The following is a 27,581-nucleotide window of genomic DNA, read 5'->3' as shown; positions in this document are numbered from 1 at the left end:
TTTGATTCTGCACTTGGCCATGGAAACTCAGTAGGTGACCTTGGGTGAGTCGCACACTCTCAGCCCCCAAAAACCCTGTGATTGGTTCATGATAAGTCAGAAATGACTTGAGGGCACACAACAACAACAGCTCTGAAAGCTGAATTAAAATACAGTTGAGTCTCGATTATCCGACATAAATGGGCGGGCTGATAGTTGGATAGACGGAATTGTTGGATAATCTGGAGGGCATGTTTGGGGGCCTGGCTGTGCCCATTGCCTTCCCCGTTGCCATGCTTTAGCCCTTGTTTTGGGGCCTAGAGGTACTCACCCTGTTAGCTGCTGCCGCCACCATGCTTAGGGCCATGTTTTGGGGCGAGGCTCAACTCGCCCTTCTCTCCTTGCCCGTCATGGCCGCCATGTTTGGGGGCGTGTCTGGGGGTGCGGAAATGCCTACAGCCACACCTGATAATCCGGAATGTTGGCTGACCAAAGGATGGATAATCGAGACTCTACTGTACAGGCATGCCTCAGTTCACAAAGCCTCTCAAAAATAAACTTCTTTTTACAAAAACATTCTATGCCTGTCTAGCTAATGCTTTCTTCTTTGTCTTCTGTTTAGCTAGAAGATTTTAAAGTTGCTTTGGCATTGGGAGAGTGGTGAAGGAGGGCTGGAGAAACACAAACTTGTTAAGGGGGTGAAAAAGCATGTTTGCAGTAAACAATGAAATAACACTTAAGCAGGGAAAGAGCAGGATTTTATTCCAGTCAACCCAGCTGTAGCCAAGTGTACTGCTTACAACAGGCAGGGTAGACAGCAGTTGCTTTTGGAATCTCTTACTTAACATGCATGGATAACAAAACAGAGAAAAGTGGGGAGCAGTTAAGCTTCAACAGCTACCCCTCAGCATGTTTGAAAAACATAGATATAAAAGTTTGGCCATCCACGTGGAAATAATTTAAAATGTGGAGGCTGGTGAAAGAAAGAAAAAATCCATCCCTGGATTGCATTTTCGAAGAAGCCTTGAAGTGGCCCTTATAAGATTCCACATGTTTTTGTTTACACAGGCATGGCTTACTTGATATAGTCACTTCATTCCACATGTGTATATTTTGAATTCCGAATAAAATATTTGCTAGAACATGTTCAAGCTGCTCTTCTTTTTTGTGGTGAAGGAGGATATACCTATACTTTCTGTCTTATTTCTGCCTCTGGTACCAAGATTTCTGTTGAAGTAATGCCTAGGTACGCATCTACTTTGTTAATGGAGATATACAGAATTAGGATGAAAATATAGTCATAGCCTTATGAAACTTGAACTTCTCATGAACCTGTTACCTCACAACATGCAGACATGAAAAATAGGGTTCATTCTTGACTATCTGTAATCCATTTTAAATTTCCAGACCGTCAACTATTCCGGTGACATAATCTAATAATTCTAGTACCAGGGCAGTGTCATATTGTGTGGCGTTGCACTGGTTATAGCTTGTAAACTTTCCTGAGTGTATTCAGATTGTAGGAGCGGGTCTTACTATTTGGGCATGCTCTTTTATGAGTTATTCCTGGATAATATACTTTTCATCACATCGATGTAGATGGCTGAAGGTAGTGCAGTTTTACCCAATGCCAGTTCTGTTTTGTTGTGACAGCAAAGCAGTGGATCAGCTTGGAAGGTCCTAGAGCCAATATAATTGGACTTGTTGTCTTCATACTACTACGTGGTCCAATTTTCTATTTGACACAGCAGGGTACATCACTAATCCCTTAAGGGAATGACACAAAGAGGGAAACCTTCCTGTTTTTTTCACCCCATCCTGACAATTGTCAGAGAGACTTGATCCTGTCTGGGACAGGATCAGACATCGACAAAATAATCTACTATAGTGATATTTAAGAGAGGTGGGGCAGAACTTTAAGGCTTTGCATCAGCAGGAAAAATCAGAGGAAGTCCAAGGGCTTAGGTGGGGAAGAATGGAAACAGACTATGCATATGAACACCTACTGGTTAATGTAGTTCTAAAGGTTTTGGTTTGTCTACCTGTCCTCCCCACTGAATGTTAACATTTCACACACACACGATTTAAAAACAAGCAGTACTTCTGACAAGCTTGTTCTGGATTCAATCAGAATATTTCAACTTCTGTGGCACCATGGATTCAGATAACATTTATTTTAAGCAACTGGGGAACGAAGACGCTGAAACATTGTTCTCACTCATTTATTAAGTCCTATTTGTTACTCATATAAATTTCTCATCCCAAGCACAATAGATTGCTATACACGTTTAACAGAGCAGTATTAACCTGTCATTTAAAAGCATACTTTATTTTCAACATTGTGGGCTTAATTTACTATTTGATTTGGTAAAAATTCTATGTGTGTATGTTATTTGAAGACTCTTAAAATTATATTTTGATTAAGCATGAAACTGAAATGCAGTTTTCTTTCTGTATTAATTTGGAAGAGACACTCAAATGGCTTCTTTCTTTTTTTAGGATAATGTCATATTATAATTTTCTATTGTACCTTTTGAAATACCTTGAAGTTATGCTGCGTTGAATATTTGCCCACTGGCATTTTTTGGTGTTAATGTATGCTTTCAAGGAGCCGGAGTGCAAAATAATCTCTGGTTACCTTTTTCTTAAGTTGGTGCTTCCTAGTGATGCTTCTCCTTTTGTACCTTTTTTTAAAAAATGCAGTTGTTCATTCTTGGATAATTTTAGTTGATCGTGGTTGTATGATTATTGGGGTGGTCTCATGTAACAAAACATGTTTGGCTATTTGATGACATCTCTTTGGGTAAACAAAGCCAATTCAGCTTGAAGTAAATCTTTGTAACAGTGTATTGCCCATCCTCACTCTGCATAGATCTTGAGTAAGCAGGGGATTGGCGGGGGGGGGGGGCATGACTATCACCTGAATGGTTGTTCAAGGGGGATGGAAAGCAGGCACCTGAGGAGTTGTCAGTGTTCCCTGCTGGCTGCAGTGTTACAATTCCATTTTGTTGGTTGTTTCCCTTCAAGCTATCAATAGCAAAATAATCATGAGAAGAATCTGTTAATGTTAGCAGTGGACAAAATTGTTTCCAGACAGCAACCCTTTCTTTTTTCAGCCTTACCTGAAGATTTAGTCCTTCATTGAGAAGAAAACCAGTATTAGTGAAGCACAGAGCTGTTATGAAGTATTCTTTGTGGGAAGATTTGCTACCTCATGTTTGAGTTGTCATCTCTTTCAGGAGGAGTAACAGGCTATTCAGTGTTTGCATTTTTTCAATAAAGTAACAATCAAGGAAACTTAAATGTACTGTTGGCTTGAGCTTAAGATAATCAAAAAACAGTGGATCCATTTTAAAAGGACAAAAAGTGACCATTTTTTTCCACATTCACTTCTATATTGCTTCTCATTAGATCCAAATCATGCAGTTGATGTCTTTACCAAATTCTTGCAGTCATAGATGTTTATCACACTATACTCTTAAAGTGCTACTATTCCACTTTGACTGCTCTAGCTGCCTCCTGTTGCATTCTGGGATTTGTAGTTTTAAGGAGGGGTATTTAGAATTCTCAGGCAGAGAACTCTGCCTGAGAATTCTAAATACCCCTCCTTAAAATGCCAATACCAGAATGCAACAGGAGGCAGCTAGAGGAGGAGTCAAAGTGGAATAGTAGCACTTTAAGAGTATAGTGTGATAAACATCATAGAGTTCTGGCAGAGGCTCAGTTGAGGCCTAAAGTTGACACCAATATCAGTTCAGCTGGCTGAAAAGGAGCCATAGAAAAGAGAGTTCAGCATGTTCTAGGTTCTAAAATGTTCTGAATGTGGCTGTGAGCAGGCACAGGACCCATATTTGTGAAAGACTGAGACCATGAAGAAGAAGACTGAAAGATGTTGAATCTAGTACAGATCTGTTCTCCTCCTCTCATGCAGCACTTAGCAATTTAATGCTGCCTAATTGAAGGCTTTAATAGTCAGTTAAGGAATGATAAAGCATGATTTATGAGTTCAGGACTTAAACTCTATGGATACCTAGTAACAGTAACACTTAGTGGGATAAATGGATGTCAACCAACTTTAATCTGGTGCTGTATAGATGCACTGGTCTTCAGATTTATTAGCCATACTAGGGATTGGGGTGTTCGTACTCACTGAGAATGATGGAAATTGTAGTGCAATACATCTGAAGGGAAATTAGCCTGGGGAAGCTGTGTTATGTACTGATACTGTATTACTCCCCAGCCTCAGGCTACAATCTTGGATTTCTAACAGTCTTGTTTTGGTCTTAATGAGTCATTGTCGAGTGGTTTGTCTCTGCTTATACTACTTTATTGGCCATGCTGATTCATAGATTATTTTATTAGGTATTAGAAATTCACAGGCTCTTTGTGTACTAGAGTTTTACTGCGGATCAATCTGGTTTTTATGCTGATCTACGTCAAACACGAGTGCCCATGTCAGGACATATGTTCAAGACACATATCCTGATTTAAACTGTATGTGCCTGAACATCTTACAGATAGGTCATGCAACTTTAATTTCTCTGCATTTGCCTGTCTACATTTTTGTGTCTTTTTTTTCCTCAGTAGATCCAATGTGAAAGTGAGGGAACACATAGAAAATAAACAATGATGTATATACATGTCGGTGCAATTATTACATTCATGAAGATGTTTTGTATAAGTATATGTGTATATAGGGGAAATCTGGGAACATAATGGAACCAAAGAAGCCTAAATATTCCTAAGGGATGGGCCAGTTTCCCCAGCATAATCCAACAGATCTGGTTACAGAATGTGCATTGTATGGAAACACATGATGAGATGAAAGTGCTGGCAGCAGTGCCAACTGGCACTGAATGAAAGTGATGTAACCTGTAGAGTCAATTTGGCTCATATGGAGAGCTTTAAAAATCAGGATTCAGTCATTGCACTGTGTTCTTATCTGCAGACCTTATGTATACACACTGCTGAACTAAATTCTGACAGAATTTGGCATTTTCTGCTGCCAACTCAATGCCCTGAAACAGCTGTTTTTCCATGAGGAAAACGTGGTAATTCAGAGTGAATGCTGTGCATGGGAGCATGGCTTCCATAGGATTTAAAACTGTCTCTTATCTATGATACTAAACCTCTGGCCCAGTCTAGGAAAGGAGAGGTAGGGGCATGTGTTTGTGCATGCAAAAAAGTAGAGTTCCCACCCACCCAAATCCATGATGGTGGCTTACCACTACTTAATGTAAAATAAGTGTATTCTTTGTTTGATGCAAAATAAAGTACAATAATGCTGCCCCATGAGATTGGATGATAAATGTTAATACAGGTTTAAAAGAAAGAGTATTGGGGGGGGGTCCTTAATCTAAGGCATTCAGGACTTATGCTGGACAGTGATTATTTATGCAGAACTAGCAGCTGGAAAACTGTTAAACAAATGTTTAGCTTTCAGACTTGATTGCAAAAACATCTCATGTTCTGTGGAAGTAGTCTCAGTTTAAATGGTGCTGCGGTCAAGGTCACTTTACACAGACTCGCCATTACATTTCAAATAACTTGTTTATATAGAAAACATGATGCATCTAATGGGCAGATTCAGTTAAAGATAAAACAGCACAGTTGCATCTCATGATAGTGGTGTGATGGTACTATTTCTTGTTCACGTAGCAGTTGGTGTTTCAAATATAGTCTTTGGTACGACCGCTATTTACTTTGATTTTTCTCCCAAGTCCTGGTTAATTTTACTGTAAAAGATTATTGTTTTTAATAGTGATATTTCTTTCAACAGTATGTTTGTCCTTTGCATTACTTTTATGTACCTCTGTTGCAACCCTCCTCCACAAAGTTGCCTTTGTGAGCACCTTGTAAGTGACCCAATAGATACAGTTTTGTGCATTTAAAACTCTTCCTTTTGTGACTGGTTTGGGAATGTGGGAGACTAATTAGCCCCTGTGGTCTTCTGTAGTTATTGTTTGTTTTGCGAGTACAGTATGGCTTCAGAGGTATTTCTGTGGCGTAACCTTGCAAGGAGTTGGCTCCCTTGGTAGTTTATTTAAAGCATATTCCAGAGCTCTTGTTTGAATTCTTTTCCTGACTTAATCAGAGAAAGGAAATGGGTAGTAAAACACAAGAACATATTGTTTACAAGGTAAATATATTAAAGTAATCAAGTATTACTGAGTATTCATTGTCATACTGTTATGTTCCTTCAAGTTGGCTCCATTTTAGAGTGTCCCCATCACAGAATTTATTTATTTATTTTTTTGGCAAAATTTTATTCAGTAGTTTGCTACTGCCTTCTTTATAGGCCGGGATAGTGCGACTTGCACAAGGCCTCCCAGTGGGTTTCCATGGCTGCATCTATACTGCAAAATTAAGGCAGTTTTGATGCTGTTTTAGCTGCCATGGCTCAGTGCTGTGGAATTCTGGAATTTGTAGTTTTGTGAGATATTTAACTTTCTCTGTCAGAGATCTCTGGCATCACAACAAGACTACAAATCCCAGGATTCCAAAGGATGGCACCATGGCAATTAAAATGGTGTCAAACCATATTAATTCTGCAGTTTGGCAGCAGCCTTTGGCGCAGGAATTCAAACACAGGTTTTCTGGGCTCAGTTCAACACTCAAAGCACTGTGTCACGATGGATCTTTGATTACTATGCTTATACAATGGATCTGGAATGAAAGAAATTAATAATGGGTAGTGACTTCAAGGTTGTATGGGCAATATCCCATGGGAGGGAGTTGCATTGGATCCTCCCCAGGTCATGGTGTATGGGGGTTTATCCTGTGCAGCTGAAATTGCTGTTAAATAGTGTCAACTTTTTAAAAAAATTATTTGGAAACAACGTATACAGGAAGTGTATACTGTATATACTCATGTATAAGTCTAGAAATTTTAGTCAAAAAATTTATCCCAAAAACCTAGGTTGACTTATCCATGGGTCAAATGTAAATATTATACTTTAACTCTTATTAAAAAGGGAACCATCCCCTGGTGAAAGGCAAGAGTGCAATCTCTCCTAGAAGCACTGACCTCCCTCTACTCTCTCTTCAGTCCAGCCTTTCGTGTGACCTAAAACAGTTAAGCCTGCCATAATTTTGTAGACTTTGTAGGTGCTTCATCCTTTAGATCCTTTGTTACATGCCCCTAAGTTTTACCTTTGACTTATCCAAGGGTCATATCAAAATCTATAATTTTACCCCCCAAACCTGCCCTTGACTTATACATGAGGTCGACTTATAGTCGAGTATATATGGGTATGTCTGTTGTTTTAAAGCAGACTTGTGCTTCCATTTAAAATAAGATATATTTTAATAGAACCATAGAGTTGGAATAGACAATTAAAGCACGCACACACTCACACACCCCGACATATAGCCATCCAGCCTCTGTTTAAAAACCTCCAAAGGAGACTCCAGTGCTCTCTGAGGCAGCCTGTTCCACTGTCAACAGCTCTTACTGTCAGAAAGTTCTTCCTAATGTTTAGGTGAGATCTCTTTTCCTGGAGCTTGTCTGCATACACATTGTTCTCAAAGAAACTTTAGCTCTCTGTGTGTGCTATCACAGTGCTATCATGGCAGTATGGAGGCTAGGTGTTGGCCACCCCTGCATCTGAGTGGATTTTTTTTCAGTAGGAGGAAATTGAGAATATACTGGCACACTACACCAAGGTCATGCATCAGCAGCCAGGTCTACTCATATGTCCATATAATATGTTTTCAAAGTGTCCTCAAAGTCGGGGGGGGGGGAGACAGATGTAGCTTTAGTCCTGCACAAATAGAACAACTGGTGGAATGTCATTTTATACAAACCAGAACAACCTCTTCTCCTTCACTAAGGTGTGTTTGCTTTTGATGCATCACTGTCTTGGCAAGCTGATTCATTTTTTTGGGGGGGGGAGGGATCTTTGGGGCTTGGGCAGGTAAAGGTGTGGATCAGGCACTTGGGTAAGACAGTGCAATCTAAACCAGATAAGAAGTAAAGTTCTAAAAGCAGCAGGGAGAGAGGACAAACTCTGAGACTGGGCTTTGGTTATGCCTGGTGGATATATTGATGGTTAACCTCACCTGACTAAATGTTGAGTTGGATTGTATGGCTGGTATTCAGCTTGTATAGTATCCTAAAACAGTACAGTTTAGCATGAATAGTTTGTGGCAGGAACATAGCCCCAATGGTTTAGAAACTAAGGTTCCAGAAACACCAACAATTGGAAGAATCAGTTTTCCTCCCTTTTGTTATTATGTGCCTTCTAGTCACTTCCAACTACTTGGGAAGCTATCATGAGTTTTCTTAGCATGATTTGATCAGATGGAGTTTGACATTCCCTTCCCCTGAGGCTGAGAGACTGGAACTTGCCCAAGGTCACCCAGGGAGTTTCATGGCTGAATAGGAATTTGAACTCTGTTCTTCTGAGTCGTAGTCCAATGGTCAAGTCACTACATCACATTGGCTCTGCCTTGCACTTTACATCTTTTAATTCGGGGGAGGGGAGGGGGGAAGAATCATGGCCTGAGGCCCGCATGTGGTGTTCCCAGCCATTTTCCAGGCCCCTCCTAGGTCTCCAGTCCTCCCTTGCCCCCTATGTGGCCAAAAGTAGAGAATTCCCTCCTTTTCCATAAGGTGTCATATATCTTTTAAAAGCTTCCCAAAAGTTCCTCCCCCCAACTAACTGGAAGTGGCTTTGTTTTGTTTTTTATATTATGGGAATTTGTGTGAGGCCCAGCAGGTCTTGGGAGGATGGATAATTGGTCTGGAGATTTTCCTCTCCTTCAGGCCTACTCTGCTCATACTAAGGCATCAAACAGCCTCATTTCTTCCCCATATGAAAATCTTTTGAGTAAGACCAGCCTCTTGCAAGCTTAGTGTTGCCAGAGTGAAAACTGCAGATGTGTGTGTGTGTGTGTGTGTGTGTGTGAAACTATACCTTTAAAAGTTGTGTAGTAGCAGGAATTGCAACAGTTATTGCTGGTTATGCAACCAGGTAACAAGCTTGTTGTTGATTGCCTTCAAGCAAATATACTGAACTTCCTTCTTCAACACCACAATTAAAGATGTGTTGCACCTTTTCAGCTCTTTTCAATTTTCACTCTGGTAACCCAATCCATGCTGTTTAGTGTGCTGATTACCAACCTCTGTTTTAGGGATGTAAATCTTTACTCACTCAGGGGCTGTACAAACAGTCCTGAAGGGGCAGCCCGCCCCTTCTTCAGCCAGATCAGGGCCGCGCGGCAACTTCATGCCACAGCCCCAATCCGGCCTTTCGAGAGTGCAAAAAGGAGCCAGAAAAAGCAGCTGCTTTTTTGTGCCCTCAAAAGGGCGCCATAGCCTTACACGCTGCATCATCTGGATGCAGTACTGGAGGCACGCGATGATGCCGCCCGCATGTCATCTGGAGCAGTGCGCGGCATCAGGGCGCCCTGGACAGGCAGAGTTGGTCATGCATCGTCAGGATGCTATGCCCCAACTCTGCCCCCAGGCTGACCTTTCAGGCCGGTTTGGACAGGGCCTTTGTTCTCAATGCAAGATGGAATAATCTCATTTTTTCTTCCTTTTGGGCAAGATTACAAGAATATTTTGTACATTTTGGTTATTGTCCATGTTGTGGGGTTTTTTTTGGAAAAAATGTTGTTTGCACAAACAACGTATTTTTATGTTTGTGAAACTGAGCATTTTTCTGCAAAAGCTGTAGTTTGTACCAAAATACACTGTTTTAGTTCTTTCTTTCTTTCTTTCTTTCTTTCTTTCTTTCTTTTAAACACAATGGGCCTTTTGTATCTGCTGGGGCTTCGTTTCAGAACCTCCATGCATGCCAACATCCGTGGTTGCTCAAGTCCCAATATATACAGTGGGGTAATAAAATGGGGTCCCTTATAAAATGCAAAATTAACGTTTGCTTTTTTGGATTATTTATTTATTTATTTATTTATTTTGGGAGGGCGAAAATTTTCAAGCCATAGATGTTGAATCTGTGGTTGCAGCATCCGTGGATATGTGCCCAGTTTTTCTGTGCAAAATAAAGTTTCATTAGGAAGTCCCAGAATACAAATAATAATAATAATAATAATAATAATAATAATAATAATAATATCTCCGTATATGTTCAACTTCAGTTACCAGAATGCTTGACCATTGACCATGATGGCTGAGGTCTTGAGAACTGAAGACTAAAATATCTGGAGGGCCAAAAGTGGGAACTACTGATTTATTTATTTATTTACGGTATTTATAACCCGTCCTTCAGCCCTAAAGGCTCTCAGAGCGGCTTACAATTATTATTATTTTTAATTAGACAGTTACCTTCCCTCAGAATTACAGTCTAAAAAGACACGACACAAAAGGAGAAGAGAATGGTGGTGGCGAAATGGATCAGGTCCAGCAGTTGTTCTCTCCCTCTGAGGCCTGGACCAAGGCAGATGGACTAGAGAGAGGGCTCTGCTTCTTAATCTAGGCCAGGCCTGATGGCTGGGCCTATCTTTCCATTCCCTCCCAGGCCAGAAGAGGACAGCTGGCAAGGAGGGAGGGCTCTTCTTCAGGCCAATACATCAACATTTGAATTACACACAGCAAATGACTCTATAATTGACAATAAACTCCTGGGGAGCAAATGGCATGTGGACTGCAACCATCATTTGTCATCAGTTACAATTTAGATTTAGAGGGATAGAACTGCAAAGACTCAGTGGCTCTGAAGAGAGAGAGTTGTATTGAGCATGAAAGCACCTGGTAAGGGAGGATATACCTGTACTTATTCTGAGAGTTTGCTCTGAAGTTTTATTCTGTTCGCACAATATAGGATTATAGGCTTGGAGAGAAGACAATATTGGCTTGCATCATGTGAAGTAGGTTTCAGGTTGTCTGATCTAAGAGAGTCAATAGATAGAGTAAGCTCATGCCTTAATTGGTCATTGTTGTTTGTTCAGGCATACGCTTTCACTTACACATACAAGCACAGATTTCAGATGTCTTCACACATATTTGTGCATCATTATACATACTGAAAAGTTCATGGCTTTGTGACTTGGTTATGACTATCAGTTTACATTGTCTTTCGTTGTTGTTATTGAGGGTTTATAAAAATGTAATTGCTATTTATTTATTTTTCATCCTGATAGGTGAGAGCTTACTCTGCATCATGCATATAAAAAGGACAGGTTTCAGAGATCTATCCTTAATGGTTTTCTTAAATAACAAGAAGGAATCTGGCACGTTTCTTTGGAGAATCTCTTCTTATTTATTTATTGGTATATCTCATTAAACATTTATTTATAGATTTCCCTTTACAGAGAGACTCCCAGGAAGGTGTTCAATTTAAAACAGAATCAAACCATGGAAAGCACGTTATAGTTTTGCTCTAAAAACTTCAGTTTGATTTCTATGTTTTTCTTTCATAATGGATTCCTTTTACAATTGGGGAAACTCCTTTAACAGCTAGCTTGTTTTGATGTAGAATCAGTTGAAGATTTCTTATTCAGCTGACTTATTTGTAAGTTGGGTAAATAACTGGCATTGCTTTTACAGAGTCTGTGAAAGTGATGTCATGTATCTTTACTGACTTTGAACAAGTAGCTTCAATATTATATAAGTAATGTGCCTTTTCTCCTTTTCTCTGCAGCTCTATCATTGATTGATACAGAGACAGAAAATAGATGTCGACACCAACAGATCCTGGTGCAATGCCTCATCCTGGCCCTTCTCCAGGGCCAGGGCCATCTCCAGGCCCAATATTGGGTCCCAGCCCTGGACCAGGCCCTTCACCAAGTTCAGTGCACAGCATGATGGGACCAAGTCCCGGACCTCCAAGTGTTCCACATCCAATGCCAGCTATGGGACCGAGTGATTATTCACAAGAAGGCATGCACCAAATGCACAAAGTAAGTACTTCTCACAGATTTTTCTACTTTAGATCCCAAGTAGACATCTTATAAGAGTGAAAACCAAACATTACTGTTGCATTTATTTTTTTCTGAGTAATAATGATCCTGAGATAGGAGTATCATCTGTTTTGTATTCGGAACAGCATTATAGACTGTAGATTTGGTGCTCCTTATTGCATTTATGACAGATTGTAAGAAAGCCTTTGTATGGGCATGTTTTCTTTTTGTGCATTTTTTGCTCTCCTCTCAACTGCTCCACAGGTGATTGACATACTTATGTTCATTCAGGTGGGATTTGATGGCTTTCAGTTATTGTGGACCTGATGAGCAAAGCTAGTCTAGTACACCTCATCCCAATTGCACATGAACAAAATGACTTAACTGGAGTCACTCAGACGTGTGTGTGTGTGTGTGTGCAAATTGGTGATCCAAGAATTTCATAGGGTTTTCTTAGACAAGGAATACTCAGACGTGGTTCTGCCAGTTTCTTCCTCTGAAGTGTAGCCCACAGCACCTGGTATTCATTTGTGGTCTCTCATCCAAGTACTAATCTGGGCTGACCCTGCTTAGTTTCCAAGATCAGACGAGATCTGATACTCAGATTTACTTCCATGTAAATCTGTCCATTCGGCGCTCCCTTGCCATATAAACAAGGGTTTCCTTATTCACTTCACTATTGGCAGCAGCTCAGCTTATGCACTGCAGAGATGTTTCCCACACAGCTTTGGGGCTAATATGTGATAGGTATTTTTTTCTTTGTTATTAACTCCCTTAGCTTATTGAGTGAATCATTCTGCATAGACTGTAGTTCATCAAGTTATTTGGTGCAGTGTTTCCCATGCACCATTGGAGGGACACAGAGACAGTTCAATTGAGGGTTTTTCATTACAAATATTGAGAATTTGCTCTTTCCCAGTCCCCTGCATGCAGAGGCAGTTTGTCATTAAGTAAGGGAACATTGCCTAAAGTACTCCAAAACCTTTTCTACCATCCTTATTTACTCTGTATAGGCATCTTAGTTTCAGCAGCACTGTTTTGATGAGCAGGAACACAATTAGCTCCTGTCTTGGTAACTCACAAGAACAGAAGAATCAAAGAATTATTCCAGAATTCTCCCTGTATGCATTATTTCAGAGAGGGTGCCAGGACCCAAATACTTCTTTTTAAGCTTTGCCCATTGCAAACAACATTTTCTGTTCTTCTTTGAGGTATTATCAGTTGTACACAGTTTTCCACATTTCGCAGGTTACGATGTACGGTGAAAGTGGCTTCTCTGTGCTGATGTACACCGTGAGATGGAAATGGCAGCAGCAGCACTGCTGGGAAAGTTCAGAGCCAGTTTTTATATGTTACATCTTTGCTGAATTTGTGGGTGTGAAGGAGGAAGTGTTGGCCATAGCATCAGAGGAGAGGTTGTGTGTCATGAAGGAATATAGGCGAGAGCCCTAGAATCCCATGTCAATCTGTGTTTTTTGTTCTTAAAGTTCTACCTAAACTTTGACTTCCCCACCATAGTTCATAATGTAGCAGAAATCCTACATACCCGTTTTTCTCTGATTTTCCCCTGGTTGAAGAGTTTTTCCTTGCAATTTTCGGTTTTCATAAAATCAGTGTGGGGAGTGGAAAGTATTTGTGGGTGTCAAAAGAGGGGGGAACAAATGTTATCACAGTGTTTTTTTTTTGCCAGAATACCAAAAGTTATAGAATACTGTTGCTTGAGATTTAAATATCACAGTGCTTGCCTTTTGAACTAACTGAGATGGAAAACTTCAGGAACTGGATTATGCAGAAGATGAACAGGAACTGCCTGTTGCGCTGTAGAAGACAAAAGAGGATTTTAATTTGCTGCTGAAGCTGATTTACAATATGACCATTTTGTTTTTCGTATAACTTTGTAACTCATTACAATACTGTTTTCTCTGGAACAGGAACATAATGTCATAGGGATGAGAGTATAACTTGTTCCTGTGGATCATAGTAATACAGTGTGCTGTCCCATACAATTAAAAGCTTATCTTCAGCTAGATACTTAACTCTTTTATTTATTTAATTATTTTAGATACTTCTCTGACCTCTCTCTGTCTTATCTTCTAAAGCATAAAAAGCAGCACTCAAAATCCCTTTAAGTGACTTAATGCTAGATAATCTGTTGGGACAGATTGAACTGTATCCAGCACTCTTTTAGCCAAAAACAAAACAAAACAGGAAAAGAAAAAGAAAAGCCTTGTGGGTTGGTTATGATCCTGCAATTATTAGATTATATTGCAGTGATATTCAGTGGTATTATTCAATGATATTCAGTAATATTCCCAGTGGCAGAGAATCATGAGTTTAGCCCTTCTATGTGAAGTGTTCCCTGAGCAGAATTCTGTTCAGTATATGCTCTAGCCAGCAGAAGGGGTTGAGGTTACTTTCATTTATTTTCCCCTTCTCCGTTTCTTTCCTTGTGTTACTCTCACTAAATCAAGGCTTCAGAGATTATGTGGAGACTAGATGGAGAGGGGAATCAAGAAAAAACTTGCCTCTCCACTTATTTAATGTTATTACTCATTTGATCTTGGTCCTGTCTCTGAACTACAGGCCTTCCATTGAGAGGCCACTGGTTCAGATCCAAATTGTTTTGCTTACGTTAGGAAACCCAGTCTTTTCAGGACCTGCCTCCTGCTTGGTAGTTTAGTGATGGGATCCCATCATGGGTAGGATTCATACAACTGCTTTCACAGGATGTGATTTGGTAAACCCATGCCCTCCCTCTGGCAAAATGGAGAAACTATGGCCTGTTACAGACAGCCAAAATAAAGCTGCTTCGAGTCACAGTGGAGGTTTGGTGTTTCAATGATGCATGCATCCTAAGAGTCCAGAAGTCACACCAAAGCCACGCTCCAGCCCTAAGGACTGGAGTGTGGCTTTGGTGTGGCTTCTGGACTCTTAGGACGCATGCATCATTGAAACACCATACCTCCACTGTGACTCGAAGCAGCTTTATTTTGGCTGTCTGTAACAGGCCTATGTGCTTGACTAGGAAAGCTATTCCCCTTTCTGTTATTGGTATGTGCTGCTTAATCTGCATTTATATGGTAACCAGGTAGTCTGAAGTCAGTGTAACCACAATAAAAAATCCACTTTAAAACTTTCTTGTGGAAATCTGTGGAATTTAGGATTCTGATTAGATTATATCCCATTAACCCTTTTAGACTTGCAAAAGTGTAATTATTTGTTTGGATGACTTAAATTAAATTTCCCAAAACTATATTCTTTTCTGATGTTGCTTACAACAACTTCCATCATCCCCAGCAGCATAGCCAGTGACCAAGCTGGTATAGATAATAGCAGTGATTGTCTAACACATCTAAAGCCCACGAGGTCAAGGAAGACTGATTTACTTTAGGTGATTTCTAAGAACAGATTTTAAACTAGGTAAGGGTTGGAAATTGTGTGGCCCTCCATATATTGTTGAACTGTGACTCTCATTGGTTATGCTTGTTAGAACTGCTGTGAATTTCAGTTGGAGGGCTGCTGTAAAGTTCCCACCTCTAAACTAGATTATATGGGAAGAAATTAAGATTTCTGTTGCAGACCTGAAATTTATTATCTGAGAACTAGAGCTAGGGTTGCCATAAGTCAGGACCTCCAAACCGGGACAAATGTAGGACAACATTTTCAAATGTAGGACACTTTTATAAAAATGGAGGACATGGGGAAAATGCTGGGTTTTAAAAAAATATATAGGGTTAGATAGAAAGGGGGTTAAATAAGGGGGTTTGAGAAAGGGGGGCTATAGAAGGAGGGCTGGATGGGGTACCTAGAGGAGGTTAGGGTTAGATAAAGAGGAATAAGATAAAGAGGGGTTAGAGGAGGCCTTAGAAGAGACTTAAATAAGGGAGTTAGATAGAGGGGGGTTAGATGGGCTTAAATTCTAAAGCACCAGAGTTGTTCTCTCTGCAGGGCTCTCAGACTACATACACACTGCAGAAATAACCCAGTCTGACAGTACTTTAACTGTCCTGGATCAATGCTATGGAATTCTGGGAAACGTAGTTTGTTGTGGCTCCAGAGCAGAGCTCTGCTTGTTCAGTGCCAGGAGCTGATTTGCCTGTGTAGTTTGGCTAGCTGTGAATTTCACAAACTGCTCGGATTCCCAGTGATTGGGCAGTATATAAATAAATCCTATTATTATTATTATTATTATTATTATTATTAAATAAGGGGGTTAGAGCAGTGGTTCCCAAACTGTGTCCTTTAAGAGATTTTGGACTTCAGCTCCCAGAAGCCTCAGACATGTTACCCAATAGTCTGAGATTCTGGGAGCTGAAGTCCAAAATTACTTCAAGACCACAGTTTGGAGATCACTGGGTTAGAGAGAGGGGGGAGTAGATAGAGAGGGGTTGGAGGGGAGTTTAGATGGAGAGAAGGAGGTAGATAGAAGGGGGTTAGAGAGGGCTCTGTTAAAGTGGGGTAACAGGGGGGAGAGGGAGTCAGAGAGAGGGTTAGAGAGGAGAGGGGTGTGTGTTTGGGGGACCTTAGGGAGGGGGCTTCCAATGTCCAAGGGGGGCGATCCTGGGAGGAGCCTGGGACCCAGGAGGGGCCTGGAAGGTGCCCTCTTGCCTCTCCTAGGTGCCAGCCCCTTCCTCCTCTTCTGAGCCTTGCCGAGACTCTCCCTCCTCTTCCTCTCTGATGGCTGGGTTCCTGAGGCTCCCCTCCCCTTTGGTGAGGCAGCTCTCCTGGCGCTTCAGAGCCCCTTCCTTGCAAGAGCAGCAGGAGGAGAAGGGCTGGGGGGCAGGGGTTCCAGAAAAGGGCCCTTTCCTCCCCTCTCCCAGTGGCCTGCCTGGATGGGCAGGGTCCACTGCTGCTGCTTGCCTGGCCCTGCTCCTCCTGGTGCCTTGTTGCCCTGCCTGACTAAGCCAACTCCTTGGGAGGACTGGCCAATAGGGGCAAGGCAGAGCAGCAGAGCCCTCCCCTGCCAGCTCCAGCCCTGGCTGTTGCGCTCATCACAATATAGGGATGCAGCAAGGCCAGGAGCCGGGCAGAATTGAAGAGGGCGTGACGGGACCGGGAACGTCCCCTAGAAAGCGGGGGAGTCACTCCTCCCACCGGGTTATGGTAGCCTAACTAGAGCCTAACTAAAGATGTGCTTAAGACCTAGTGTGCAGCACAACAACATTTTATCTGTCATTTAAATAGCACATTTTATGGCATTGAAATAGTACTCTGCATTAGGATTGTCAGAGTGAAAACTAAAGATGGCTTCTGTTCCCATAGTGGTTGTGCAGAAGAGGGAATTTCATCAGGAGCTGCTTGTCACACAACCAAATAACAAACAGCACCTCCTGAAATTCCCTCTTCTACAAAACCTTTAAAGGGACAAGAGCCCCCTCCAGTTTTCACTTTGGCAGTCTTACATTGCATGGCTTTTTCTATGTTAATGCAATTCTATGACTCTCCTCCTTAATCACCCTAATGATGATTAAACCAGGTTGGTTGAAAAATGTTAAGAGGTAAGTGATTTGCATTAATTTGTCTGCTGCATTTAAGCCTGAAGAGTTTCCTCAGCCAGTCCATTGCCTCCTTTGCAGTTCTTAACGGATCTGCTAACTGCCATGGAACATTCTGAACCTTTCAGTACCTATACGAAACATAAGGAGAAAACCCTTCTCTTGCTCCAGTTAATATACTAGAAAATTACTTATGCCCTACAGATAAGGCCATTTTCTATCTGGCTCAGGTCTACTCTTCAGCAGAAATTAGAAGTTTGGTCCTGCAATTTCAAAATACCTTGACCTGGATTCACCTTTGGTATATCTCCCTTGTAACCAGCTGAACTGCTGTTTGCCGCAAGGGCTTCTTCTGTTGTTTTCAAAATGACTCTTGTGGCTGCCTCCCTGTGTTTTACACTAACAGTACTTGTTCAGTAATTTGTGAAGCACTAGCTCTAGAGCTAGCTAGCTAACTCTCTCTTTCTTTCTCTGCTTTGAAAATGTCATCCAAGTAAAGGAAGGAATAGGGTCTCCCCCAGTTAAGAGGAGAGCAAGCTCCCTTAAAATGCAATACTTCTGGCAAAGGAAAATTGGTTTGCATTGTTTTCCTGTGTGCCCCCCCCCCCCCCATTCTACCTGCTATCTAAGATCTGGAATCTTCTTTGCTACCTACCCATCACCATAAACTTCTAATTGTCCTCACAGCTTTTCTCTTTTGAATCTCTTCTTCCTTTCCCTCACTTTTCCTCTCCCCTTACCTAAGCACTTCCTAAATAACATAACATTTGGATACTTAGAAATTGTTGAGGATTAAGCCTGCACTGAGAGTAGTCCTTACAAGAAGTGTGAGCTCTTCAGCTCTTTATCTGTGCAAAGGAGTGTGTGTGTGAGTTTGCATGTATCTACTCTTTCCATTTCCCTGAGCCTCTTCCTCATGTACTTTCTCCTAAATAACAGTTCCCTGGTCCTCTGTGTTCTCAGCTGGCAAGTGAAGTAAATCTTTTATTTTATCCTGTGCTGATATTTTTGTCTTAAAATGTCCAAGTTTGTAATGAGAAGATTTCCTTTCCACAGACTTGCCCCCTTTCTCCTGTTGCTTGTTACTCTGCATCCAGTGTCGATTTCATCTTGTCCTCGTATGGCCACTCTCCCTGTATCCTATTGCCTACTTCTTGTTGTATTCTCATTGCACAGATACCACCTCCTCTCTCACTTGTTTGTTGAGCTGAGTCAAACACTGCCCTTTCCTATCCAATAGCATTTTCGCAGGCTATGAAATGGCATTGTTAAAGGAAAGTGCTCTCTGGGATTCATTTGTTGTCACACCCTCTCCTCCCTGTGGGAAGGGTTGATTCCTGAAATAAACTTTTTATGTCTAAGGGAAATTTGTATTTGGGGCATTTTCATACAGTGATTACTGCTTATAGGTAGAGTATGTTCTTGATATAGTAAATCTCTCTTTATTCTGAGCTACTAACGTCTGCTTCCAAGTTATGTAAGTGGTCTTTGTGGTTGCTTGGTTCTGCTTGGTTGCTACTAAAATGTAGAAGATTATTGTTGGCAGCACTCTTGTTCAAACACATCATAAGAGTGCTGTAAAAAAAAGCAAGAGTGCTAAGGAATGGCTTTTTAAATAACTTAAGATATGTTAAAAGGGGTTACAGTTTAACATGTTTGACTTTATGCACAAAAGACAATTTCAGAAAGGACTGGTGCCAAGTCATGTTACGCATAGTGCTGTTCAGCTTCTTGACTTCATAGTGTTAGTGCCACTTGGATTTTCTGTTGCTTTGGAAATTTTAAAGATGTGTTTTGGATTTTGATTTATTTTAATATTATTTATACTACTTTAACATATATTCTCTCTCTCTGTGTGTGTGTGTGTGTGTGTGTGTGCAGGCATATTTTAAGCATTGTGACTCTTGATGCAAGCCCCTGAGATGAAACAAGCTAAAAACCCATAACAGTGAAATCAAATGAATTTTCTTTTCTCTCTCAGCCCATTGACGGTTTGCATGACAAAGGAATGGTTGAAGACCTGCACAACAGTTCTATGAAGAGTGGAAGTATGCGGCCTCCACATCCTGGCATGGGACCACCTCAGAGTCCAATGGATCAACACAGCCAAGGTTTATATCCAATGTACTTTTGATATGTTTGAAATTACTCTTAAGCTTTATGAAACTACAGGCCAGTTTTCTTAGGTCTGACATCCTTGATGTTTTGTTTTGTCTTTTAAAAAATGTACTGAAGATGTGACAAACTCTTCCCTAGATTTGTGCAACTTGGTGGAAATTTGGGTTTAAAATTTGGGGTTTAAAAAGATTCATAAGGTGGAAGTCCTAAGGGTTTTGTTCTTGGTGGATTTTAAAAAATACTGTTTTTTTGTTTGTTTGTTTTGCAAGCGCCCATTGCCTTGTGTCTTAAGAGCCAGTCGTATCATAAAGTATGTGTTTTACATTTGAAAAATCATAAGGTCTTGAGCATCCCCAGCAAGTGTTTGGAAAGGTTCCTGACTGAAATCTTGAAGAGCCATTGGCCATCTATGTAATCCAGGTGACCAGCTTGTGACTCTGTAAATGTTGCTGGAATCCAGTTCCTACCAGCCCTAGCCAGCCTGACCAATGGTGAAGGATGAAAGAAGAAGTAATTCATCAATATCTGAAGAGCCACAGGTTCCCCCGCTCTTGGTAGACAGTCTTGAGCTAAATGAATCATTGTTCTAGGTGGCAATAAAGCAGTTTCCTGTGTTTCCTTGTTCTGCGAGACCATTAGTCTGTGCTGCTCAGTATTATATGGTAATGGCTCTTCTCACCCTCAGGCAGAGTCCTTTTCCAGTCTTCAGATTCTTTTAAATTGGAAATGACAGGGATTGAGACTATATCTCCTCATAGTCATCTTCTCAATCTGCCAGTTCTGACTTCATATACTGTGCCCTCTTATTTTATAGCCACTTTTATATCTAGTGATCTGGACTCTGGCTTTGATGGGCAGAACATTAGTGATGGCTATGCAACTATTTTCAGAATAGTTTGACCAAATTTATCTTGCCAACTGCTGTGAGCTCTGAACAGTCCTGATTCCTTCTGATAATATATCACAGAGCCAGAGTGATTCGGTGTTCAGAAACTGAAGACTTCCCATAGAGTCTCACTTGGCCAAGGACTCATTATTCCTGAACTGTTATATATATTATAGCCTACTTCACAGATATTGATGTGTGTTGGAGAATGGGAATAGTATGTAGCAATTTTTGTCCCTAAAGAGACCTATATAAATGATTGTTAATATTGAAGTATCTAAGAAGCTGCCGATCCTGATTGATGTACAGTGAGGCTTTTTTCTTGCATTCTCTCTTGTCTGTCTGTTTCTTTCCCTGTATTGTGTTCTTTCTCTTTCTCTTTGTCTCTTCCTCTCTTCTTCTCTCTCTGTCTGTCTATCTTCTATGCACATGCGCATGTGCGTACACACACATAACTGGAGCAGTTCAGAGTGAATATTTTAAAAGATTTTGATATGAAAGACAGTAAACATTCAGTTAGATAAATCTAGTGTGAAGTTTTATGGTTTGTATAATATTTTAATTGATTTTAATACTTTAATATTTAATATTTTACCATTTTGAATTATTTGTTTTTAAAATGAACTTTTATATTTATACTTTTAACACACTTTTTATATAGTTTTTAAAAATCTGTATTGTTTTAAAAACTGTTGTTAGCCACCTTGAATCCCATTATTGGGAGAAAGGTGAGATATAAATGGATGATGATAACAATGTTCCCTACCATCTCTGAAGTATTTTTGGCTAAGAAAACCATATGAAAATCATGGAATCGCCATAAGTCAACAGGACATGAAGGTGCGTGGAGGCACATGCACATGCAAACATACACACACCACTTTCATTCTTGTTGTTGAGGGTGTTTGTGTGTTTGTTTGGTAATGTTACCTTAGCTTGAAACTCATCTAGGGTTCAAGCTGTTTAGAAACCTCCCTTCACCATGCAGTGCTATCTGCCCACATTAATGAACCCTTTTCAGCTCAGGGTCCAAATTCTAATTTGGGAAGAGTCTCATCGACTGCATTCCTGCAGAGGGCAGGGCTAAAGGCAGGTGACAAAGGAGATTATCACACATGAAATTCATACCAGGATAGATGCAGGTTGTAACCATGAGTGATAGATTTTATCACACTGCCACATGCTTGGGCATTTGGCAGCCCATATCCAACCTGGGCAGCTTTTTAAGAATGGGAAAATCCTGTTCGTGAAAAGTGCCGGAGAAGCTTGGGTTGGATTCAGGCTGCTTACTGCACCACTGTGTCTTGATTCAGCTCTTAGTTTGTATTCATGTGTAGGATTATATATATAAATGGTATATAAATCACAGTTTTTATGTGCTTCAACTCAGATTGCTACATATTCTGCAATGAATATTTTGTGTAATTCAAACTAAATGCTAGAATGGATTATAAACATTCTCGGTTTTTTTGATCAAGTATGTTTTCTGTTGCTCCAGAAATTAGAACATTGAACCAATGGATTCAAATGACAAGAAAAGAGATTCTACCCAAACACCAGGAAAAAGTGTGTATCGTAAGAGAAGTTCAACTGTGGAATAGATTGCCTCAGAGGGTGGTGGATACTTCAGTTTTGGAGGTCTTTAGAAAGAGGTTGGATGAGTATCTTTCAGGAGTGCTTTAGTTGTGTATTCCTGCATGGCAGGAGATTGGACTCAGTGCCCCTTGTAGACCCTTCCAGTGCTGAGTCTATGATTTAAGTTGATATTTAGACAGCATATAACTTTAACAGTAGAATATATAGATTCTTAGCAGCAGGGAAATACAACTGTCTGCATGTCTCTCAGGAATCAAGTCTGCAAGACACTGAAGTGCTTAGACTGTCTCAGAAAAAGTGTAAGGGACAGTAAACATATTTGCTTGGGTGTGCAGGGAGAAGAACAGGTATAGTTAAATCCCTAAAGCCTGATCCATGTGATCAAATAACTGGTGTAATTGAATACCACTGGCATTATTTGGTCAGGTATACAAATTGTTTTTTGTGTGTGTGTCATTACCGGTGATATCTCAGTGGGACAAACAAATTTCTGTTAGAGGAGGTAGTTGCAGGGATGTCATAAAGACTGTTTTGTTGTGAATGATCATGTTTGTCTCTTTGCTAGTTAAATGTAGGTGTTTCTTGTTTTCCTAGCTTTGTTGTCTGGGGGAAAGAACTCTTCCCCTCCCCCAAGAGTAATTATTTACTTATAAATACTAAATTAGGCATCTGATAAGTATGAAGCATTTTAAATTGTTTACATTTGTTCTAAATTAAGTGAACAGCAGCTGTAAATAATCATTTGATCAGTGAAGTTACAGTAATTCTAGCATGGCAGAAATACAGGCCTGAACAAGTTGGAGCCTGTCAGGGATATAAGCCTTGTGTTTTTCCTACATGCCCAGCTCTGCAAAAACAGAGGGGGTGTCAAGCATCTGACAAGTCACAATACATGGCTGTGGGTTTCAGTTGTGTTGGTTGGTCACAGGATATGCAGGCTTGTGTAGCTTGAGAAATTTATTTGCACTCCCTTAAAGAACAATAGTGGAGGCAGAAAGATACTTGCTGGATGAAATATGATTTAAAGAATATGGCAGCTATGTGGATTTAAGGATTATGCAGACATATTCTGTATTAGATATATTCTCCTTCAGCAGTTCATATCTTTGGTCTCCATATTAATAATGCTGCCTGCCTACTCAGAGCCTTCATGTTGCATTCCCTTGGCTAGAATATCTGCCGTTGTTTGTTTTTCAATGCTTTTGGAAGATTGGGAAGGCTACAGAAAGGTCAGATGGACTTGTAACAGCATATGCTGAGTAGTAAGCTCTAAGAACAGAAGGTAGGTATAATATACAGTTAATCTCTGGCAATTTTAAAAAACAAATTAGCACTAACAGAAGCACATCATTCATAGCTCTGTCCCCAAGGAACTGACAGTAGGAACCAAGCACTTGCAGTACACTTTAGGCATTTATATAGAGCTTAAAATGTTCTATAAGGTAATTAAAACAGTTGCCTGACATTCCAGAAGGTTTGCAGAACAGAATAAGCGCTCCTTATTTCAAAATATGATGATGATTTTGAACTCTGTAGCAGTATCATTTTCTTTTTGTTCAGTTAATAAAAAGTAATAATAATTTGGGAGTGATCTTGTGGTGAGATAAGCTATTTACATTCATTCCTATATCATGTATAGTTTCAACAAGCTGAGGAAAAGAAGTATGTTTTATGTAGTCAGACTAGGGTTATGCAATCTAGCCCCTCTATGGTTTGGACTACAGCTCCCATCACCCCCAGCCAACTTAGCTATTGTTAAGGAACTGTGGGAGTCTATTATTTATTTATTTCTTGAATTTATCCTTCCTTTATTCCAAATGGGATTCATGGTGATTTACAGTAATTTTAAAAGATACAGCTAAAACATTAATGCACAAAAGTTAAAAAGGAATAAAATTTTAGTATTATTAAGGCCTTTCCAGAATAAAGTACTTGGCCATATAGTGATTTCACCAACATATTTTGTATTGTTCTACTATTCTGCCCATTGTTTATTAGATATTAATGGCTTATTTTAGGCAATTTTAAGTCTAACCTGTTTAATTCTTTTTAAAGGAGGGATATGGTATATATACTATTGTATGTAGAATGTTTTTAAATGTTATGAGCTGCTTTTATGGTTTTCACAAAAAACAGGATATAAATAAAAATATTTTATTTATTATTAAACACGTGCTTGAAATGAGTTAAAACACTTAAACATATTTAAAACATGGTTTCAATAAAAATAATAATAAAATAAAAAGATTAGGAAACAGCACACCCTTTACACACACACACACACACACACACACACTACAGTTCCATAACATTCACAGTTCAAAAACCTGCCTAAATAAAAATGTCTTCACTTGCCAGTGGAAAAAGAGCACGGAGAGATCCAGTCGGTTCTCCCATGAAAAGGAGTTCCACAGTCTGGGAGTAACCATAGAGAAGACTGTCTCCCAAGTTCTTACCAACAACCCATGCAAAGGTGGTAGGAATGAGGGAAAGCCCTCCCCTGGTTTATATAGGGAGATATGGTCTTTCACATAGCCTGGACCCAAGAGATTTAGGGCTTTAAAGATTAAAAACAGCACTTAGATTTTTGCTAAGAAACAAACCGGTAGCTGGTGCAGCTGTTTTAACAGGGGAGTCACAGGATCCCTGTAGCCAGCCCTAGTCAACATCCTTGCTGTAGCCATTTGGGACCACTGAAGTTTCTGAACAATTTCCAAAGACAACCACATACGGAGCATGTTACGTAGACCAGACAGGATGTAATCAAGGCATGTTATACCTTAGCTAGTTCTGGCTTCTCAAGAAACAAGCACAGCTAGTACACTAGTTTTAACAGTGCAAATGTACTCTTGGCCACAGGTGAAACCTGGGCCTCAGATCTGCACCTAGGAGCACACCCAAACTGTGAAACTGTGATTTCATAGAGAGTGTAACCCCATCTAGCACAGACTGAATCCCTTTTGCCTGATTGGCCAAGGGCACCTCTGTCTTGTGTGGATTAAGTTTCAATTTGTTCACCCTCACGAGGTCCATTACTGATAGCAGATACTGGATAATTACAGAAATAGCTTCCTTCAATTCAGATGGAAAGAAAAGATATTCCTTTGCAAAACTCCAGATGACCTCTCCCAGCAGTTTCATGTAGATGTTTAAAAACATGAGGGACATATTTAAGTTCCAAATCCTCATTATTGGCAAATATGGCAAATTACCATTTTATATTACAAGTGCCAGTAAATGGAAATCAAAACTCCTCTCGGCGGATGAATGGTTATCTAAACTACTAGATCTGGTGCAATTAGATAAACTTACTTGTTTGATAATTTAATAAAACTTTTTAAAAACCACGGGGGACAGAACCAAGCCCTGAGGAACGCTACGGAATAATGGCCAAGATGTCAAACGGGCATCCCCCCCATGCCACATTCTGAGCCAGTTCCTCCAAGACAGAATGGAGCCACTGAAAACAATGCCTCAGGCCTTATCCCAAAGAGACAACTCAGAAGATGCTGAAACATCACACCAAACTTTTAAAGTTGCATACATTATGTAGAATTTATCCCATAAACATTACTAATGTCACAGCTTTTTTCAATAGCGTTTCAAACAGCATTACAGGAACAATGAGACAGTAGTAACTGGACCAGACAACAGTGAATATGGAGGACTAGACTAAGATATTTCAGTATTTAAATCAGAAAATCAAAATTTCCTCTTCCATCATATTACGGGTTCATAATTCATTGGGAAGCCGCTCTGTTCACTCCTCACTGTAATTATGGGTATCTTAGTGCTCCCTCGGCCTGTTAGAAATAGGATGATTTTAGTTTCTAAAAAAACCCAAGATAGCTTGGCTTGTACTCAGAGCCATCTGAATTTCTCCTGTCTCACTCCTTTGAGACCTCCATTCTCTACTTAATTCCCTTTCACCAAGATACTGATCATTCCTCCAAAGCCTTTGCCATTCTGGCACAATAAGCAGTAATACTCTCTAAAAAGAGGAAAATCATGCAACCATGAGCATTCCAATGGAACTAATTACATTATTACTAAGGGAAAATATATTTTATTTGAGCTAATAGTGGCCATGTGGGCTGTGCAGTGCACCTGGCAGTGGAGAGTGGAGGGTCTAGTGGAATTAAATCCAGCCTGTGTCTTTTCTGACTCCCACTGACAGCAACAGTAAGGGAGTTGAAAATAACATTTGGTAGGCTAGTGGCAGGAGGATTTAAGAGTACAATTCTTATCTGGCTTGGATTAATATTAAGAATTTGAGAGTCATAGTATTGTCTTAAAGCTGAAGTGGTATTACAAGCCCCCTTAAGTCATATTTCTAAGTACATACATGTAAGCATTGCAACATTAGTAATCATTGCTTTAAACCCTCCTGATAAAGTAGTCATTCTTGTAGCGGTTATGTGGCATGCTATTCACAAATACTGTATTAAACTTAATATGTAGACGGGGAGAATTTTGGCGAATTGTTTAGTTTAGAAGGAAAAGAACCAACAGGATGTCTTGAGTGACAGAGAATGTTTTTAAAATGCTAAGTAATAATGAACTAATATCAGACTTCAAGGCTTGGTTATAAAACTGAACAATATACTAGCAAAACCTACATCAATTTGTATGGGAGATATTTCAAGCGCATTCTTTTTACTTCAGGTGCTTAGAAGAAAGCTTAAGAAGAAAGCTTAAGAGCTAGGTGCTTTGCGGTTTTAAGCATTAACTTTTAAAGATTATTAAATCTTAAAATACTTTTGTGTTATGTTGGTATCTATAATGTAGTTTATATTTACACTCTTGAATAAAAATAATAATTTATATACTGAGTTCTTTTTATGGATAGTTGCAAATATCTATGATAGTGGGTCAAAAGGGAATATTTCATTTTCAAAGTAAGATAATTCTTCTTTGGCTACTGTTATTCTTAAAAGTGATATATGTAAAGTCCTGTTGGTTTTAATTGATCACAAGTATGCATAATTGAGGGATTGTTTTCTATGTCCTTACAATTTCCTCAGCACAATATGCCTAATGTCTTAGTTATTTCAATAACCACAGGGGATGGATCATAATTATACATATATTATTGAGTTTAGGCTATTGGAGAAGTTCATTATTTCATATAAGCTTACCCAGGCATTGACATTTTCAGGAGAGGCTAGCTTTTCAGCCCCACCACTCCCCGAGGTACATTTGGTAGGACATGACAAAAGTAAGTCGAAGGCTTTCATGGCTGGCATCCATAGTTTTTTGTGGGTTTTTTCAGGCTATGTGGCCATGTTCTAGAAGAGTTTCTTCCTGACGTTTCGCCAGCATCTGTGGCTGGTGAAATGTCAGGAAGAAACTCTTCTAGAACATGGCCACATAGCCCAAAAAACCCACAAAAAACCATGGCAAAAGGCTTTCTCAATGGATATTCCTAAGGTCTAGAACTCAATACCAAGGAAAATTAGATTGACCCTATTCCTGTTGTGAATCAGCATGGTGTAGTGGTTTGAGTGCTGAACATTGGCAGACCAACGTTTGACTCTCCACTCAGCCATGGAAACACACTCTCATCCTCAGAGCAAGTCACACACTCTCACCCTCATAGGAAAGTAATGCCCAACCCCCCTCACTAAATCTTGCCAAGAACC

General features: G+C 40.0%; 1 protein-coding gene across 3 annotated transcripts in view; it reads left to right on the top strand.

Moving 5' to 3' along the window:
- Nucleotides 1-27,581, top strand: part of LOC149323626 (SWI/SNF-related matrix-associated actin-dependent regulator of chromatin subfamily A member 2-like) — a 169,212-nt gene that overhangs the window by 8,856 nt on the left and 132,775 nt on the right. For all 3 annotated transcript variants that reach the window (XM_089490224.1, XM_089490237.1, XM_089490231.1), the window contains exons 2-3: nucleotides 11,586-11,844; nucleotides 19,321-19,450. In XM_089490224.1, the coding sequence (XP_089346350.1) occupies nucleotides 11,620-11,844; nucleotides 19,321-19,450 (355 nt within the window). In that variant the 5' untranslated portion in view covers nucleotides 11,586-11,619. The remainder of the gene's footprint in view (nucleotides 1-11,585; nucleotides 11,845-19,320; nucleotides 19,451-27,581) is intronic.

The sequence above is a fragment of the Sceloporus occidentalis genome, unplaced genomic scaffold (genome assembly GCF_023333645.1).
Source record: "Sceloporus occidentalis isolate IW3139 unplaced genomic scaffold, rSceOcc1.0.p SCAF_1, whole genome shotgun sequence".
Taxonomy (NCBI): Eukaryota; Metazoa; Chordata; class Lepidosauria; order Squamata; family Phrynosomatidae; genus Sceloporus; species Sceloporus occidentalis.
This window is presented reverse-complemented; position numbering and strand designations above follow the sequence as displayed.